General features: G+C 45.9%; 1 protein-coding gene across 1 annotated transcript in view; it reads right to left on the bottom strand.

Annotated features, from left to right (window-relative positions):
- The window catches only part of pik3r3b (phosphoinositide-3-kinase, regulatory subunit 3b (gamma)), a 116,461-nt gene extending 95,734 nt beyond the window's left edge, over positions 1-20,727 (bottom strand). The window contains exon 1 of the mRNA XM_066692538.1: positions 19,773-20,727. Within this exon, the coding sequence (XP_066548635.1) occupies positions 19,773-20,088 (316 nt within the window). The 5' untranslated portion in view covers positions 20,089-20,727. The remainder of the gene's footprint in view (positions 1-19,772) is intronic.
- Between the last annotated feature and the right edge of the window lie 375 nt (positions 20,728-21,102).

The following is a 21,102-nucleotide window of genomic DNA, read 5'->3' on the forward strand; positions in this document are numbered from 1 at the left end:
AAAGCAAAACCTCCTCTTCCCCCCAGCCCCTCTCGCTTCCCTCTCCGCGCTATCTGCTGATTGGATCCCTCAGACCCGCTGCAGTCAGGTCGTACACAGTGATGGCGCGGCTGCAAAAGTCATGGCTTACAGAGGACAGCAGATTTAAAAGATATCCCCCACATATGGACCGCCTCGGCTCAGATACGAGCTCCGTGCCAGTCTCTATAATTATCTTACCGTCTGGTCATTTCCCAAACCGAGTGCATGGCTATCTATCCTCGACACGTAGGAAAATATCTACCACGTGCATCCTCAAACTAAGACGAGGCACCTAGGCAAACTGGCTGGGGCAGAGCCGAGCTACAGCAGAGCACAGGAGGGCGCTGTTTGTTTGTTGTCGTCTCCCTGTCCACACACACATGAGAGCAGGGAGTTGGCTGGTTCGGCAAACTGCCTTTCCAAAAAACAAATCATGTGGCTCGGGGCAGCTGTTGTTTTTGACTAAATGTTCTGCCAGCACAACTTTTACAAAAGTGGTGTGTGTACGCAACTATGCGTCTCAGTGTGTGTGTGTGTGAATGGATACACGTGTGTGTGAAGAGGCATGATCTTTTCAACGCCACTACTTGGAGTTTGAATATTAAATCCTACTTGAAGAAAATCTTAACTCTTCTTTGTTTTCTTGGATGCTGTAATCCAAAGCGTTTTGAATAATGCATGCTTATTTTGTTAGGTTAGTTATAAGTCTTTGGAGAAAAGGAAAGCGTTGCTCTCATTATTTCAATAAGAATACTGAAAGCAGCTTAATAATGCATAAGGCATGCACAAATAATGCCTTCTGCTTTGAAACAGTAACCCTCTTACATAATAGAGAAGCTTGTAAAACATTAAGATCAGAAACATCCCTTTCTCGTGAATATGGCACACAAAAGATGCTTGAAGAAAACAAAATCAGGATGCAACAGAGTTACACAATTACTTTTCACCCCTGAGGATTAATAAGCAGATGGAGTAAAAAAAAACAACATCTCTATTCTCGCCAGCCGGGATCAATAGGCATTTTGTCTTCTTGAACACTTCGGAGCCGTGGACAGGTCTAGTCAATAATTCAAAACTTGTGTGAAAGCGGAAAGTCAAGGCTTATAGAACTGAGAGACTATTTATCAAGCAGATAAAAGCATTTCTGTCGTCTCCCGTGTCCGTCATCTCCGTATGATTCAAAATTCGATAAATTCAGATAAAATCCTAGAACTGCTCATAAGAGAGACATTTCAGGTTTTTCAGAAAGACTACACTAGACTTCTCCGTGGTAGAGTGGTTTACCGGCCAACACTGTAGTCCGGTCGTGGACTGATCTTGTGTGCAAATCCACAGTGGATCCACCCAAAAGGGAGGAATGGCAGGGATACACAGAGCAGGGTTTTTCGTGTGCGTCCCTCCTCTGAAAATAAAGCAGCTGCAAAAGTGCAACAGGTGCCTCGTCTGCTTTCAGTGGCAGCAATCTGGCAGCGCGGAGGAGATGGGACACAACGGCTGGCCGGGGCCTTTGTCTTCTGGAGAATGGAGGGAGTCGAGGGGCTCTGCGGGGAATTCATGGAGCGTTCTCGTGGAGTTGCTATTATAATTAGCAGCAGTATCTATACTGTCTTTGTTATTGTTTATAGATCTTCATCGTTAGAATTCCTGTTGGTGTTTTCCCCATTTTGCCTATAAACTCCACAAATTAGCACCAAAGCCTAATTGTGCCTCTATATACAGGCAGTGCTGTTCAGGGACATACGTGTTATCTGCATGTGCTGCAGTGCAATTTGTATGAGATCATGCCAGTGCTACACTGTGGTCACACACAGCTCTGCTCTGTACATAAACCCCTGATATCACCGCATAATAGCCATTAATCTCTCCGAGGTCCAAAACGTGCCGTTGGTAAGTTACGGATCTCGCGTCGGTGGTGTTGTCGTACGGCGCACAGAGAGAAGGACGCTGATGAGAGCGGTCTGCTCCTGCCGAGGACACGCTCCCAGTGGGAGGCGGGCAGAGAGGACTGAGGGAGGATATTTAAAAATGAGGTAATGAATTCAGCCACAGATGTCTTTCCAGGAGCCTGGCGATCGGCCCAGCGTGGCGTGCTTCAGTAACCGGAGTACAAACAAGCATCCCAACAGGAGTCGGCGGCACATGAGTCACTTCCACTAGAGAGCTTATTCCCATCTTCTTTATATCACTCGTGTTTTTTTTCCTTCATACTCTCCCCTGGCGTTTGATGCACTCAATGTCCCATGGGGGCTGGGAATTGGTTAATTAATTAATCAACATCCACTATTAGTAACATTGTTCCACAGCAGCCGTCTCCCAACAAATCACCCACAGGCTCGGCACGGTCCCACTTCCACAGTCCGCTTCCAGAGCAGGAGAATGACCCAGAAAACCCCGTGTCTGGTTGGGTGCCTGCAGGTGTCAGCGGTCTAGTCAGCCGCGCCGCTCCTCCTACCCCCCCGACAGCTGCACGGTTCGCACCCCGGGTTCATAGGGCCGAGAGAAGAGCACGGCTTCTCGGCGCGTTTCAGAGGACCGACCGTGCAGACGGCCCAGAGGGTTGTTGGATATCGGTTTAAAAATAAAAAATGGGGAAAATAATCACCAGTTCATTTTTTCTCATTTAATTAAAAAAATGATCAACATTATTTTATTTATGTTTTTCTTGGCGTCTCTCCAGTGCCCAACTGTAAACAAGCCCAGATAGCTGGGTAATAAGCCGATTGCTGCTCTGAGATGCATTAACCATCTTCTGAAAATAATATCTGACATAAATCCAGTTTGCATCTCATTAGACATTATTACATGTAATCCTCATTGCTATAAGGAAGATTTTCTAAAAGGGGGGGCTGCTGAGAAGCAATTAAATGTTGATAAGATGACTGGCTTATTAACAGATAATAAAACTAATTATCTCAGCAATAAATATATCAAAGGTGAACTCGGACAGCCTGTGATGTCACGTTCCGCGCTGTGTTTTTATTGCCTCCTCTGAACAGAAGACACACAGGTAATTAATAGGACATAGTAGGAGAGTGGCCTTTAAAATGTTTAGAAAAAGTGCTCCAGTTCGTACGGTGCCAAATAAGCCACAACTGTCCCTCTTCACCCAATTTATAACGACACCCTTTCCAATTCCCTGCCCTCTGTGCTTTTTATAGCGCCAGCCCCACTCACTGCCAGCTCTTGAAGACACGGCTGTGCAATTAGGGAGGAAGGTACATCTGCTCTTCCCAGAGGTATCTGGTTTTACAGCGTAATTGCTCTCCTCCTCGCCTGCAGTCTCTCCGCTAGTAGCACACCTTTAAACTTTTACAGCTATTTTCAGAAGAGGTGGAGAAAATGGGAGCTCTGGAGAGGAGGAAAGGAGAGAGAAGAAAAAAAGAGCTCTATGAAAGAAACCCGGCAGTGGGGATTCGATTTCGAAAACGTGTTTCAGAGATGTAATTCTTTGGAAAGCAAACTGGTAATTATGCCTACTCGTACTCGACTGTTGACAGGCACTCTGTTAGCACGGAGGTTAGAGTGATGCTCCCAGAATGCAACAGGAAAAACAATATTTAAAAAAACATACCCTAAGGCTGTGACATTCTCAGGTATATATAGCGTGTGTGTGTAAATAACCTATGAATGCATTTAAAAAGAATGTTTAATATGAGGGGATATCTGTCACAACGATTCAAATACTTTTAAACAACTATGGAGGGGAGATAGCAGGTGTAGTGGCCTTCAATAATCCCATTATGACATTGCCTTTATTCCTTATCTATTTAGCAGTTTTTCCAGGAATGAGGCTCCAACGCCTTCCTGCTAATCCCCCAGCCAAACTACTGACTTGCATATGAGATTTTGCAAAGCCCTTTCAAAGCGCTCTTATGAGTCACGCTCCAGGGGAATAAACGGCGCGTACCTGACCGCCGAGCAGCTTAGAGTCGCGCTGACAGAAGAGTTTCGGCCATTGTGTGCGGCATGCAACGTAGTCGGGAAAACGATCCGGTGACAACGAGAGAGAGAGAGAGCCAGGGAGAAATAGAAGTCACTAAGTTCTCCCACGGGTTCCGTTTCTCGTGTGTTTACAGTTTAATTAGTTCATCTAATTCATACGTTTTGTTTTGGAATAATTCAGTATTGGCGTCTTGCCCCCAGTGGGGTTTCACTCTTCTTGTTGATTTGGCAAAACATATGAATAAATGACAAGCTTACATGAGTCACAGCAGAAAGGACGGAACGAAAAGGCGGAAATTGACAGTCTCTAGTTTCGGAGCATTGCTTGAACAGCACAAGGCATCAAAAACAAGGGGAAGCTATACCACACTCAGAGAGATCATATTAGATATTAGACAAATAAGCTAATAAATAGTCCATGCAGTTATTCTACCATTAAGAAAAATTGCAGCACCACGGAGAATGGTACCAGGTTTCCTCTGCACCAGGAGAAGACACCTCTCCATAGTTCAAAGCCGTGCCGATTCCCTTGGTCTCTCTGAGCTGCAGCCAGACCGCCTGTAGGGTAATAATGTATTCAGCGTCGCCACTGCTGGCGCACTCATCCACAGATCGCTCCGGGCGGCGCTCCCAGCCGAATCCAAAGGAGACACTGCACGGTCCCCACCTCGCCAATTAGTGGAAGTCTGATGTGGGTTCAATTCGTAATGGCCCCGTTCAGGCCCAGAATAAAGACGGATAAAGCATACAGAGGTTGCGCAGCTCTTTCCCAGTGTCACTTCTAACCACAACGATGTTTAAAACCCTTCGCTGGGTTCCAGGTACCTTTATCATTCTGACCTCAATACGAAAAAAGCCAGAGGAGATAAAATTTCCGTGTACGTTCCACCCGTGCATATGGCGAACGCATTTAACGTGGCATCTCTTTGTTCACTTTGTGATACACGGTGTTCTTCAAGCATGAACACATCCTGAACACGGCTCCCTGTGGACACGACACAACTACGTTTAATCTTCGCAAATTAATACCGGCGTTTAATTCTATACTTCCGATATGGGATGCCAGGCGAGCATTCGTGTTCCCCCACAAAGGAAACCGGATTTCCCAGCGGGCCGGTCTGTACTCTGCAGCCACGCAGGGACCTTCCGCAGAATTCCCTCTTAATTTAATGCTTTGCTGCGGCTGCGTCTGTGGCTCGCAGGTACGGCAGCTCCTGGGGGGTCTGTGCGCCCAGATGGACCAGAAGAACGCAATATGGTCACAGCGCCGACTGGAGCACAAGTACATAAAAAGAGCCTGGTGACCAAATTACACATTAGGAATCAAATCAGGTCAAGGGTTAAATATTGACAGAAAAATATTAAACAGATAATGAAAGGTCTCCAACGATCACAGACTCAGACTTTGTGTCTCTCCTTCTCTCTTTGTCTGCAATAACATTCAGCTCGGCAAAAAAATATTAATCATAATGCAGAGAGTGGAAACCCTAATCTGCATGTAAATTCCAACTCTACCTGGCATTCCTGTACCGTTCACAGAAAACTTAATCTGTAAGCAAAAGATTATCTCACAAATCTCCCAAACCTCTGGAGGTATTTGCTCGTTATATATTTGTAAGTTTAAATGGACCAGCTGGGCTTCTAAAGCATCAGTGTAATTATTATGACTTCTACTGCTGAGAAGACGACTACGACTTCTATTCATAGAGCACGTGTTAAAGTGTTGCTATGTAATCAAACAGAAAATACACACAAAATGACATATTTTACTGTAGAGTCTGGGATTTAATTTCAATACTCTCCATCATTAACAGATTGGGGTTTTTAACGAGTTACTCACCGGGAAACCAACTCTGGTACCAAACTAATGGCTAAACTAATAAAACCCCAAAAGAGCAGCTGTTTGACCGTACAGTAGGAATTATGGGATATCTCACAAGGCACTGGATTGGCAATGCTGTCATGTCTGGGCGCTGTAATCACTGGCCTGGCGAGTGATGTGTGAGTGGATTAGCAGAAATCCAAGAGGAAATGTTGCTTTCACAGACGTCTGTAGTCAGTCTGTTAGTAAGCCGCTCCATATGCAGTCTGAGGAGAAAGAAAACTACACAATCTATGTCGGTAAAACAGTAAAAACAAGACACGAAAATGCTACAATGTATTTTCATTTGTTTAATTGTCTGTTTCTGGGGCAGTGTGTGACTGTGATGACCTCAGATCAATTACCCAACCCCTCCAAATACTAATAATAGCATTCATAAGAGAAAGATTTGACCCTAGACCTGACTTTTGACCTCCAACTGCCTCATCTCCCCCTCTCTCCCCTCCCCTGTATTCTGCAGAATTTATTTTAAGACAACACAAAGATGTCCTTGGGCCTCTACCTGCCACGGCAAACTCAAGGTGCCTTTTTAAAAACGAATTCGTACAAAGCAAATGCAGTTTCAGATCCTGCATCATTCATCTGGACGTTAATTGCGCCGCGTAATGAAACCGCTTTCTTTAAGTGCAGGCGGAGAACTGGAAAATATTCAGCAAGCCGAATAATCAGGGCATGTTGGTGGCACCTGGTTAATGAATTTTACATTAAAATCAGGGGCTCGGTAATTGCTCAGTTCACTGTGGGAACACAGAGGCGTAACTGGCAGCGTTTGGACGGGGCGGCAACATCGGGGTGGGGGGGTGCTTGGGCACATTTTTCCATTATAAACATAATAGATAAACTCAACGTGGAAAAAGATTACAGCACAGCATCTCTTTGGAATTTGGGGGGTTTTAATAATTCATAAACCCAGTCAGACAATGAACGTGCTTTCGCAGGGGTCTCGGCGGACCACGAACTGCCGTTGATCAATACCGGAGAGAGGGTTATTATACAGACGAGCCAGGAAGGATTACCGCTAATGTGATAACTGTGAGTAAAGAGACGGATAGAATTAAGGAAGGGTGGCGGGTCGGAGGGAGACGGGAGAATGGGAAAACCGGACTACTGTTGGGCAGTGCTGTGCCAAGAAGCACCAGTGGTTCCCTTGGTTAAGATCCTGTGGCCGTCGCATTCGTCTCGGTTTCAAGGGGCTCCTTTTAACATAGCACCCTGCTCAGTGTGCCAACAGGAAAATTGATCAGGCCTCTGGATCTACACTATACGCTGTAGTTAGATGGAAGATGATAGTTGACACAGATGCCTTCCACTTAGTGTCCCCCTGTTTAAAGACTTCCCGAGCCAAGGGCAGGCCGAGAGAAGTTCCTTGGCTCAGCGCTTTTCAGGAATAGATCTGCACTCTAGGCTTAGCTGACGAGGCAATTGTCACCTTAAGGAGCATTAACTAATGAGGTATTAACGTGCCGAAACAGTGTGTACATCCCTGCTTAAGCACTAAACACTTAAGCACTGTGTGCCACGCGTGCCTGGAGGAGAGAGGGCTTTGCGAATCCGCGAGTGTCGAGGTACAGTACTGCATCGGCTCGTTGCCAGATCTAACCTTGCGTGTGGAAGATATTGATTAATTGCATCACACTGTCGCCACATCACAGAAACCGGTACACGGAGAATAATACGACTGGTTGTTTAAAGTGGTTCACGTTTAATGAGATAAGGGAGATATTCCAATTACAATAGCAGTTGAAAGAGTTCCCCACTTTGGTTCAAGCATATACTGATGTCTTGATGGAAGCCTGTAGCTCCCTGTGTCCCTGACGGCAGACAGTTGGAGGGAAAGTGCTTCTATCCCAGACAGCCGAATGACTCCCAGCTACACGTGTGTGGGCGCCAGGGAGGGCACGTTCGCACAAACTGAAGCATTCCAGTACATCTTCCAATTACAAAAACTGTCAATTAGGACCACTGCTCGGCGAATCTCGGGTGAATCGACCCACGGAATGCATAACACTTAAATCAGGCCTGGTTTGTAGGCGTTTATTATTTCCCTGAGCAACTAACCACTATCATTACAAGGAGAATGTACACAGCAATCAAGCCTTGCATTATCGCGAATTCATGCTTCCACCCCCGCGACCAGTAACGTATTCAGAAACCTACAAAATAAAAAGAGACCTTTCTTGCTCTTTGCAGCTCTTCCTGAAAACTGTTAACGGCTCATTACTTAAACCTCAATGCAACTGGAATGCAAAGCGCTGAATCACTCTGCTCGGCCGACTGCGCTCGCTGCCCAGGCCTCACAATTCACGATTCAGGAGTCACAATTAACCCCTCATAACCATCCCACAATCGTGGTTGTACACAACAGAAACACTGTATTGTTGATACACTCCGCTCTGCCTGCCAGATTGTTCTGCGCTCACAATGGCTGTTTTCATACGGCTGTGCATCTCCCCTCAGAGCTGAATTGTCCAATTACTGTCGGATGCTACCAGCAATCTCAGAGAAGACAAGCATGATGTCTGGCCAATCAGCAGCACATGCCTTTCATTTAGATAAAGGGCTTGATTAGATCTGATCTTTGACTTGGCCGCCACTAGTTTTCCAGAGGGTTTTAACTTCCAGAATAGACCCAACATTGTGTGCTGGCATTAGTTGTTATTTGCGATTGGCAACTGGATTAAAGCTTAGAGTTTTACCTCACGGCCAGATCATTTTTAATAATGTGACTCCTACTCCTTAAGGAAACCCTAATCAATCTCTGTCAACCCTGAGGACGAGCATCCCTCCTCAACAGAGTGAAGCTCCGATGCCAGCAGAGATCCCTAAGCCTTCATTGTCAGGGTTTGTTGTTTTTGATCTTTATCCCGGTAATGTGCTGGAAATCTATTCCCGGACACGCCGAGCTGAGCTGACGACTGCTGGCATCGCAGGCTATTAACCACAGAGCTGGAAAACGATAACAGATTTCATCCCGCGCTTGGCGGAGAGAGCCGAGGAGGAGAGAGGTACCGCTGCCGGCGCTGGCTCCTATAGATTCCCATTCCTCCGAGGGCCGTTCGCATGCAGGACCCGCTGTAGCGTGTCCGATTGAAGTGACAACCTTCCTCGGCTGTGAAATACTTATCTCTGCCCTGCTTAGAAGCGGCATCTGGGAAATTATTCCCGACTGTGGCCCTTGAAAAGTCAAATTACTCCCTGGTATGAGCCAATAAAAACCACAACCCGTCTCCACCTCTGAAATGCAACACCCAGTCCTCCCCATCACACTTGAGAGGTCTCGTCTTCACGTGTGCCAACTTGACAGAGGTTTTGGTGTTAATCCTCCCACAGGATCAAATACACATTCGTCTGTTGTAGACAAGCCCTCTTAGATGTTCGTACACTGCCCCCCCAAGCGGTGCACCCACAAAAACACACAACGTTCAGCGCAGATTGAGATTTACACCCGACGACAGACACCCGTCGCTCTGTGGTTTATTTTAACCTCCCGTCCTCTTAAAAACATGCATGCACAAAGTGTCAGCTCAACTCCCCCCACCCCTATTAAAATAAATCAACAAATAAAACTGCAAACGAATGCAGGGGATGACCGGGTCTAATTAAAAGACAGAGAGAGAGAAAGCCACCTGGGATGATTCATGAATCCTGAAACGCAGTCTGACAGCTCTGCCTGGTAATGAGGCTGTGCCCAGACTCGGCTGTAAACTTAAAAAAACTCCAGAGAAGCTTTGCATCAAAACAGCAGCGCAAGCAACACAAGTGCCGCAGCGGGGGCGGGGGGGTCTCTTGCATAACTCAGCGCAGCATTGTTTTGGTTTGTACCACAGACGGTGACAGCGATACGGTAAACTGCAAAGAGACTGTCAAGTAAGGATAGGTGTTGTTCTGCAGAGCACCGTTATGCAGGATTAAAACAAGGCTCCTGTAGCAGTGAAATTGTCCAGTCCACCCACAACACAACCACGCCCTTGTAAACAAAACGCGTCTGTGCCAGGGTCGGCTGCGTGCTGTGGGTGGCTTTTACATTCATCTCCCTGTCAAAGCTGCTCATTTCATTAAGGCTCGGTTCTCTTATTCTACCTCAGAATAAACATACCTGTATATATATTCTTTCTGCTTAAATGCTACTGCCACGGTAATTACCGGCGTTGTCTTTTCCGTCAACACAAATGATGGAGAAATGCAGTAATCCCACTTTGTGTGTTTGGTCGTCTGACAAACACCATCATTACTTGGACTTGTGTAGCTCTCCGCAGCCCTGCTTCAGCCTGTCATTAGGAAATTGCTCTTAAATGTCAGTCTTTTGCTTTTCCACGGCCTTCAACTCTGCGACGGGTGGCACGCGAGGGGATGAGGATCGGGGGAATCGAGAGCGGAGACGAGGACGGGAAGCGTGATGTTCGCAAGAGAACACACAAGAATCTGAGCCGAGTCCAGAACAATCCGTGCTCTGTAGAACGGATTCACAGAAACAACAACAACAAACGACATTAACTGAAAGACTAACCCTGCCCCTCGCATCTGGCCCAGGCCACCAAACCCGCATGATTTTCAGCGAACTGCTTGGAATTTCCTGGTGGTGCAGACCTTGGGCGGGAGTGTGGAGCAGCAGATTCCCAGGGTTTGGTCTGGTCCTCCACAAAGAAACCAGCGCTGCAGGCCCGTGTCCCTGCGGTCACCAGCGATGCTGCGGTCACAGCGGCCCTCGCCGACTCTTCCTCCTGTGTCGCAACCGCCAGCACACCATCACGAGAGGAACAAGTGCTTACAAGTGCCCCCACAGTCACAGGAGCTCTGAGATGTTCTCATTTCTCTCTCATCTGCACTCGTCCTAAACAGCTACGAGAGCAGACTCGGACATACTGAAGGCTCTGTGTGTTCTGCTCAACAAGTCTGCATGAAAGCAACATCTTCTCATAGAGATTTCAATGCCAATCCAATGCTCTTCCTCAAATTGTGTTCAATGGTGTTATCTCTGCCATTTGATTCAATGTAATGCTTACCAGCCCAACCCATCCTACTGGTTCCTGTAGAAATGATTCGGTGACTACAAAGTATTTTTATCTCTACTGTACCTTACTGAAGAACAAACACAAGCAAAACCATTTAAATATGAAGTCTACCTTGCACAACAAATCATAATCATCATGGATGGAGTTCATTTTGGAGAAATGTTGAGGAAATCTACCGTCTAGCGGAAGACAAATACTTTTCTCTTCAGGCAAATTTCCTCTCAACAACTTGCCGTTTCTTCCAAATGCACTCCATCCCATTTCTCTTCTTCCGATTTCTTCCAGAATATCTCCATCTGCGCTGATGTGTCATCCAAGATAGACGTAACTTTGGATTTCTTCAAGGATATACAGTTAGGTCCATAAATATTTGGACAGTGACACAATTGTCATCATTTTGGCTCTGTACACCATCACAATGGATTTGAAAGGAAACAATCAAGATGCGCTTCAAGTGTAGACTTTCATCTTTAATTTGAGGGTAGTTACATCCAAATTGGGTGAACGATGTAGGAATTACACCCATTTTTATATTTGGTCCCCCCAATTTTAGGGGCTCAAAAGTAGGAACTTAAGACACTGCAGTGCAGGCCTGGCAGAGCATCACCAGGGATGAAACCCAGCATCTGCTGATGTCTATGGGTTCAGACTTCAGGCAGTCATTCACTGCAAAGGATTTGCAACCAAGTATTGAAACTCACAATTTAATTCATGATTATGTTAGTTTGTCCATTACTTTTGAGCCCCTAAAATTGGGGGACCACATATAAAAATGGGTGTAACTCCCACACCATACCCTCACATTAAAGATGAAATTCTACACTTAAAACACATATTGATTGTTTCCTTTCCAATTCATCGTGGTGACGTACAGAGCCAAAATGATGACAATTGTGTCACTGTCCAAATATTTGTGGACCTAACTTTATCTGGCGATAGTCAGAAAAATGCCAAAGGAAAGTTCATCCACTCTTCCAATTTTCCCCACTTATTTCCTGTCCAGCTGAAATGAGTGCCATACAGCACAAACTGTTTTTTGTTTTTAAAACTCTGATTAACCGGCCAAGAAATATCTTGAGAGAAAAGGGGTTTGTGCCGAGCCTCTTTCGAGGGCTGCACAATGGAGGGCCAAACCTGAGGCGCAGGTCAAAAGCAGTTCAGAGCGATCCCTGAAAAACATTAATAAAAAACATTCTGTGCTTTTATATCCAACTTAATGAGTGGAAAAACTGAGAGGAGCTAGAAGCTAGGAGGGAGTGGCAGCTAATTGTACTGCAGAGGCACCGACCCGTAGATCCCTGCATAAAAATGTTCCGCCCGGCTCTTGCCCAGAAGTCATTTTTGTTTGCAATAAACATGACTTATCTCTCCACACTTTCTTTTTATATTTAATTACATGTTCCAAAAAGCAGGATTGCCATCCAAATGAACAGCCATTTTCTCAGCAAAAGTAGTTTGCCTTCTGCTAGTTTAACGAGGGTAAACGCTCTTGGGTTTTTAAAAAACACGCACAATCAAATCCTCACACAGAATCCAGACACCCTGCATCACGGCAGCCTGAATTACGATTTGTTTACTCCGGTAAGTATTTCAGAGCATGGTATCACACCTGATGTTAGTTGGCATTTGCACTGGAGTGATATTAGGATTGACATATTCACAATACATTGGTTAGTGAACCATGGAGTGTAAATATATTACAAATACCAAATGATAAAGGAAAAATGAGCAACTCTGAAAGAAGGTAAGGCATGATCCTGCTCTGCTAAACTCTCGGGTAAAGATTCGGGTATTCTGGATACTAACAGACAATGGACTTTGGTCAGCGAAAACATTTATTTATTTCCGATTTCGTTCACCACCCTGCTTGAATTTATCACCACGATAGATTGCGGCACAGAACGAGCAGGAAAAAAAACCTATGCAAGACCCCGAGTCTAGAGACCACAGTAATGTAATATCAGACTCTCTCTTAGAAAGTGGAAGTGATCCGGCGAGCGCTGGCTGGGGGCTTTCAGGTTTTCCGCAATTTGCCCGGTAATGCCGACAAGGACACAGATCACCCCCGACAGCAGCTCCGCTCATCGCGTGATTGTGCACCTGTGGGACGGACACAAATAGCTCAGGAACAGTAACGGCGGTGGCTGGAGACTCGGGAGAAAGATCTCTGATTACCATCGCGCCGTGAATAAAGTCTTCTGTTGCAAAATCGCTGACCTTCGGGGAATGTTTATCGGCATTGCAGGGAAAAGTATCTCCCACCATAATGGATTACCCCTCAGTCTTATTTATGTTTGTCCTGGTACATTCGACTGAGTAAGCGGAACTGTCGCTGCAGATCCGCTGCTTTGATTTTCCGATACAACAGGTCACCCTCAGTCCCAGGCCGAGACCACGCAGTAAATTAAACTGGGACTGGGACAAACCTTGATTCATGTAGGAGGTCTGCGAAGGTGCCGGGAACTCGGCTATTCACTACGTACGCGCTGGGGCAGAGAGAGTCTGCAGGAATGTGGTGCAGCCTGGTTTTATACACTGCTTTAAATGGATGGTCGGTTCAACTTGTACTCATTAAGCAAGTAATCAGTCCAGTTAAATAATTCAGGTACAAAAAACCAGAAGAGCGGACCCTCGTTTATTGGAAAATCAAAGACACATTATTTGGTTTAAAGACTGCAGGAGAGTGATGTACTTGGGAGGGGGGGCGGTTCCATAGAAACCATCGCTCTCTGTTATTATAACATCAGATTACTTTTTATTCCACGAAAATGTGATCTTTCCCCAAAAGTGTAGCGTTGTTAATCAGCCAGATATTAGGTGACCGAGCCAATTAGGCACATCTGCTTTCGAAAAACTTGGAAGGAACAAGTGTTGTACTGCAGGTGTGAGAGGAGATATTCCCAGATGTTTTTGGGAAGAGGAGGAATAGGACGACGCGTGCCTGCGCAGTTACATCAACAACAGCAGACTTTCTAGCGTCGTGATCAATTATTCCAGGAGCTGGCAGGGCAAGCATCTGCTTAATCAGTTACTGAAGACACTGCATATGTGCTGCCTAGGCAGGAGATCAATGGTTGAGCGATGTGTCTGACTTGAGGGCAAAGCCTAGACCCGCTGCCATGCTACTGAGGGAGGCAAACCCAAATCCGGAGCGCTTTGAAGTCCTGTTTTCTCTGGATCTCAGAAGAATTCCATGTGATGTAAATTCTCACAGTTGCAGAATACCCAGAGTGCTTTCTGCCACCTCCTCCAAGATGGGCAATTTGGTTCTTAAGAAACCCAACGCAGCAATACAGAGCAAACAGACAAGAAAAAAGCTCTCTGTGCCAAGGGACACTGGTAGATGTTTAAAATTGGCCAGCTTCCCTTGTCTGTCCTTCGCTGAACATTATGGACAAAGAATGCACGAGGCTCCTCCGAGGGGGGAGACAACGTATTAAACATAAACTGTCTGGAGATGTTGCCCCCGCCGTGGATAGCTCCGCTGACACTTTTACAAGCCTGTTAGCCAGAGGACTTGAGATTTATTCTCATCCCCTCGGAGGCAAACACAAGCTCTTGTTTTCTCTCTCTCTCTCTCTCTCTCTCTCTCTCTCTACCCCAGACTGACAGTTGTGCCAACTGTTACCCCCAACTGCCTGGTCTGGTCTTCTTCGCAGTGCCCAGCAAGCCCCCCCAACCCTCCACTCTCCACTCTTCAAGCCCTCCATTCATCCCCCAGTACAATGATCCCATTCAGGACAGGGGCTCACATCCCGGGCGCCTGGTGCAGTCAAGTGAGGTACCAGACAGCTTGGTTCGGGCTAACAGGAGAAAGACCCAACACCCTCGCCACCAGGAATGTTGACTGGCTCCCAACGTTCACAAATAACATGCCCCCTGCACATCTCTCTCTCTCTCTCTCTCTCTCGTGTTCATTTTGTTCAGATGTGATCTTTATGTTCACCTCGTGACTCATGAAAAGCCAGCCAGCTGCAATGTGACCTTAATCTCTTGCCATCGTCACCTTAGTAAAGAACACATTTATTGGTTTTAAAGAGGTATTTATTGTTCTACATGCATTACTGCTATTGACTCTCACTTAAATCATCAGCGCACAACTTTGTGTAGCCAGCTTGCAGTCTGACGTATACTGTTGTGCCCAAACGCTGTACAGAAACCAAAAGGTGTCTAACAACTAGAGAACAGATTCATCTTTGTGGGGCTAGTCTACACCAAAACCATAATAAAGCTTGATAAAATGAAATACACAATTCACAAAATTTTACCTTGCATCTACATGATCTAAACTGTTTTAGAACAGCACCACACATTATAATAAAAAACATTTTTCAATCCTTCATATCCTTCATTCCATTGGCTTGGTTGACATGGTATATAAGCCAATTAAGGATCCCCAAAATGGATATTGGAGCTCTGCACAACGTTACAAGGAGTATAAAAAATCACAGTGAAAGTATTTTCAACTCTCTAAAGGAGGCATAAAATTATTGGAAGGGATACAGAAAAACAGGTCTTAACTGGCTTTTAAAAGCGCAGTTCTAAGCCACTGCGTTTCAATCCAAGAACGGTGAGATTTATCGCAGGAGCATTCCTGGCGCAGTCCGATATTTATCCGCTGGAACGGACTCTGTGGACCGACTCGAGGCAAATGAAGTAATTTAAGTGCCACGAGAGAAACAATGCAATGAACAGCAAACACAGATGACATTTAATCCCTGTGTGGCTTTACCCAGGGTGGTCTGGTTTTGAGAAGGTATATATTGTTATACTGTACCCGATCTGCTGCTGGATAATTCCTTAAACTCCTGGCAAACCTCTAAGATACTCTTACAGAAACGCAGTATAATTTAAGGACGGTCTTCCTGGCAGCAACAAAAAGGATCCGTGATTCTACAATTTTACATACTGGGCAGACAACACATTAAACTGCTAAAGTGCACATAAAGCACAATACAGTTACTCTGCAAAGATACAATTCTGCAGCAAGACTATCTTAAAAATGTATGGAGCTGGTGTTTGCTCTTTGCATGAAATATTACCTAGATGTACTTTGGAGTGCGTGTCACTTAGACATCCCAGCGTAGCCGTGAAATGCCAGTACTCAATTGAATGCAGGGAAGACAGCAAAAACTATACATGTGTAACAATGAATTACAACTACATATAGATAGAAGTGTGTGTGTAAGTGTGATGTAGAGTCTGACACTATTGTGCGTTTACAACGACTTCCGTAATCCGTTCTCACGGTTTTACGGACTTGCAACCCTGATATTTGTACATTTTGCCGCGGGTTCACCAGGCATTATCCTCACACTGCACTTTTGCTCAGTCGGTGGGTGCAGCGAGCCACGGGGAGAACAAGAGCCTCCTCAGACACCATAATCCCCCGAGGAACGTGGCTGAGTCTCCAAACAGGGAAATTACTGACTCACGACTAAATCCAGCTAAATCCAGTGCTGCGCGATTGCATTAGTAACTTTTAAGTGATAGATGGAAATATATTTCTCGACTAATCCAATTCTTCAAGGTTAAATATGTGAAATCATCCGACCGCATTTCCAGCCGCAGCAGAGTAATGGCTTTCGGAGCCAACGGATGTTCTGCCAGAGAGCAGCCTGACCCGCCCAGAGCCCTGAGCTTTAATGGAGCACAGCAGTAATGGTACAGGCAGATGTTAATCGTCCCACCCCTATATTTATCTATCTTTCTATCTATCTATCTCTCTATATCGAATGTGCTGGAGGAGCCTGGAAGAGATACTCCGTAGAGTGTAACAGCTGGACGCATCCACTAGGATCGACAAAGGATCCTGCGGATGATGATTTTGTGAAATTTAATAGGGTTTAAATTGAATGCAGACACTGTTGTGGTGTAAGTGAAATCTAACAAGTTCAATCCAAACAACTATAAACATGTGTACAAACAACTCCAGATGTGTGAATGGGACACTTTTAATAAGCGCTTGAAGTCCGAGGCACAATTGTGCCTGTGCTTTCCTTTTCACTAAACAAAGTCAGTCTGATTGGCCACGGTGTGTTGGCACGGGACAAATGTGTTGTTTTCATACAGTGCAGCACACCAGGGTTTCCCAGAAAATCATGTACAGCTACAAAACACTTTGACAGAAGACAGACCTTGTCAAGGCCAAGCTATAACTCCATCGTGTCAACAACACAGAAGACATTACACGTGTGTTTTTGGAATTCATAGTTAGTCCTTTGATAAATGATCAGCCAGTACGTTGAGTGTCTCTCCTGTGGATTTAGTTTAGAGACGAATCAGAGAGAACTGACACCTGTCAGCTGATCAGGGTGTGTCCCACAGTACTTACAGGAGAGGGTGACAGGAGAGAAGTACCAACAGCAAAATCACATAGCCTGGTTCAATGCACCTTTTGGAGAAACTTCTGAAACCTTAAGTTGTTACAGAAAAACACACACACAAAAGTGAGCGAACTGTCTGAGACATCGAGAATAGAGCGACCAGACTCCCATCTGACCCCCTCTGGTCTAGTGTCTCTTATCTGCATTAACTGATCAATAATTAACACGGTGCAACATTATTTTATCATGTACTGAGAGGCATTTTCGAAGCCCTGCGGGACTGTGGCTCTTTCAGGACCAGGCTGTCAACGTCTCAGTCTCATGTGAGAGACAGACCTGACCGAGAGGCTGCCTGCAAACAGCCAAGAACGCGTGCGTCGATGAAGAAACCTCTCTCTGCAGGGATCTGTTTATTTACAGCAGTTCTGCAGTCTCCAAACATCGCCACCATATCGCCAAAACAAGCGCACAAGAGGCAACGAGGCAGTCCGAACAGCAGAGGGAGCCTCTCTGGGACCCCAGGACTACAGTCTTCTGCTTGGTTTGTTCCACCCCGAGCAGCAAAATCACTTAAACTATTGAATCAATTATTGACTAAACTTACAAAACCTGCAGGTCCCCAGAAACAGGGAGAACTCTCAGTGTTGAGCACGGCAGGCAAGGCAACCTCACCAGAATTACTTGGTTGATGATAAATATTCATAAGTAGGGAGATTATTTGAATATACAATTTTAAAATGCATATTGAATGGCATAATTGTTCCTTCTGCTGCACAAATATCCCATCACAACATCGCAGCTCTTATTCATAGCTATTCCACTAGAACAGCAACACTCAAGAATTCATTAGAGGAAAAACATTTTCTGAAACCAAAGCTGTACAAGTTCAAAGTGGCAATTATTTTGTACTCGTCAAAGGCCGTTTCGACGCGTATTGCCCTCAGATACGCAGCCATCTGGACTTCTCTCTCCCGACAAAAACAGCTTTTCGTGCTTAGCATTTGCTGCCTTGTGTCATTCCCAAACCCGTCAGGACAGCGTGCCAGATTTTTTGGAGATTAAGTCAATAAATGGAGCTGATCGGCGTTCTTGGAGAGAAAGCCTACTTTCATAAAGAGCTCAATGTCACATTAGCAGCACATTATATAAGACAGTACTGTTCCCCCCCGCCTCTCCGGCCCACAGCCCTCCGAGCACAGGCGCAGGCTGGAGGACACTCTGGGCAGCCAGCAGCAGAGAGACCGCAGCGGCTCATAAAAGGGTGGTGCGTTTAAAACGGTCCCACCAAGTTCGCCGATCCGATCGACGACACGCTTTCCAAAACACGCAGCGTCAGAAGAGGCAGCAGCTGCACGAGAAGCGTTCAAATTCCCAGTGAATTCAGTGTGTGTGTGACTTTCTGCTGCACTTGACAGGAGCTGTTTTTTATGGTTTTAACTGCCATTTTATGCATTTCTTATCAATTGCTGGTATTCTTACTGGACTTTTCCGTAGCCAATACTAACTGGTTTCGGGCAGTGTCATCAAAGCACTGCTCAGAGAGGTTTTCACATATAAATAAATGAAGACACCCGTAAATAACTAAATAAAAGGAAACAACTCCCTGTCCCAAGTGTAAAAATAAAAGCCGACACAGCCAGACAATTACAGATCCAAAGCAGCTACGCCTCGAGCGCTGCTCAGCCATCTTGAGAGGAGACTCGGCTCCAGTTTGCAATCCTTGCCCAGCAGGAGAAATCCATCTGAGAGTTCGCCACGCCTCTGCGAACCGCTGCCAGACCCCAGACTCGGGATCTCTGTGCTCATCCCTCTGAAACACGGATCTGATCAAAAGCTTCTCCGTGTTGCGCAACAGTGTCCTACTCTCCCCTGTTCATACACCTCCTTCATTTCCTCGTCTCCCCTAAATCTCTGACAGGCTTTGCATTCGCTACTGACTCAGCTGTCTTGTGAACACACTTGAAACATATGGTGTTTTTTTTCTTTTCTCCCCACACACAGCCTCAGGACCCTTCCCACCCCAATGAATGCCAAGAAAGTCTCAACATCGAATGTGTCGGATGCTGGAATCAGACGTGAAGGGCACCGATAAACAATACACGTTCTTGTTCATCTCTTAATCTTTAATCACTCGAGAAAGAGGTTTAAGGTCGAGGGCAGAAGCATTCTCTCACGGTTTAGCGTGGTTTGCGTCTCCGGGACAGTGAGGACACAGCGGTGACCAGAATACAGCATCTCTCTCCCAGGCACGGTCTTTGATTCACTGCCATTAACGCATTAAGTGACCGTGTGGCTCTGGTAAAGCTGGCCACGCTCCCGGTCCATTTAATGAGATGTGCTCAGACTCAACTCATAACGACGCCCTACAGAGCAAAAGAAAGATCGACTGCAGGAGCTCGCTTTGTCTTTAAAGTATTATTATCATTTATATCTGTGTGAACTGGTAAAAGTATAACCACATACGGTTGGCCTCCAGTGTCCAAGAAATGGGAAAATCTTAAACATGTAGCTGATATATCAATCTCTGTATATGGTTTATTGATAATTTAAGCACGTGACAACAACATATATGAAAATGCCAATACTCACTCCCTGCCCCAGGGGTTTGGGACCCTCCTGGCGTGGGGGGCACCGGCCTTGGCCTGGGCTTCACTGCCGGTGGCGCCGCGCGCACCGGTCCCACAAACTCCACGAACGTGCCTGGGAAGTCACCCTTCTCCTTCGTCCTCTCGTTGACCCCATTCAGCCACCCCCTGGGGCTCCTCTCGTCGCCCTCCTGGTACTCGGCCGCCGCCAGGGCCGCCCTGCTGACCGTCAGGATGTCGCCGAGCTGCAGGGAGATGTCGTCCCCCCGCTCCTTCTTGTACTCGAACAGTGCCCGGTAGTGGAATCCCTCAGAGCCCATGATGTGGAGATCACATGAGCTTCAGAGACGCCCGGGAATGATGGCCTGCCTCCCACAGCTAGTCCCAGTGATTGACAGTGCAAAAGGCAACGATGGTCTGCATACAGCGGTCAAGTCGCCATATGGGGATCCAACACCATGCTATAGCAGAGGTCCGAGTGCAGGGGCTGTTTATTTATTTCCTTCTTTCTCTTTCTCTCCTTTGACTCCTTTGCGAAGCTCAGAATTGTGCAGTTTCTGGAGAACACACACAACTGGTCGGCCTCATGGCCAAGAGCTGAACCGAGCGAGTGGTGACTGAAAGAGAGCACTGAAAGCAATACGGTCACAGCACATTCCCCTCGAGCGAACGGAGAGCTGCTCGGCAGTGTGTGTCGGAAACCGGTGAGGATGTTACGACCAAGAGAGAGAGAAGGGTACCAGTTTTTGTGACCTACAGTCAGTGCTCAGATTGGCACTAGATTCTGCAGGGTTCTTCCCACAGATGGTAAGGCAACGTGTTTTACAGCATCCTCACAGGTCCCTCACAGGTGTGGCCATCTGATCACTGAAATGCAGCCGATGCAAATCATACGAATCCCAGCTCCTCGTTCGGTCCTCAAGCTCTGGAGCATCCACTCGATTCACACCAGGACGCTTGAAAAGATTATCATTATTATTATGACTACTGCTAACTGAATTGGTTTATTCTAAGAAAGGCACTGCTGCAGCCGCAAACTTCTATAGATGTTGCAGAACAAAATAAAACATGCATATAACACACACACACACATATATATATATATATATATATATATATATATATATATATATATATATATATTCAAACATTACCTTTCAATGCACAGTATAGTTGCTGTTCTATTATATTCATGATTATCTCTGCTACAGCACATGATGTTGAATGGAATAAACATGTGCTTCTAAAAATCCACGCAAGTTTTAAAGACAGCTCTCAATGCATCATAGATGTATAGACATGCAATCAATTATAAAGCTTTACATAAGTGCGAC

This window comes from Amia ocellicauda, chromosome 19, assembly GCF_036373705.1.
Source record: "Amia ocellicauda isolate fAmiCal2 chromosome 19, fAmiCal2.hap1, whole genome shotgun sequence".
In the NCBI taxonomy this organism is placed as follows: Eukaryota; Metazoa; Chordata; class Actinopteri; order Amiiformes; family Amiidae; genus Amia; species Amia ocellicauda.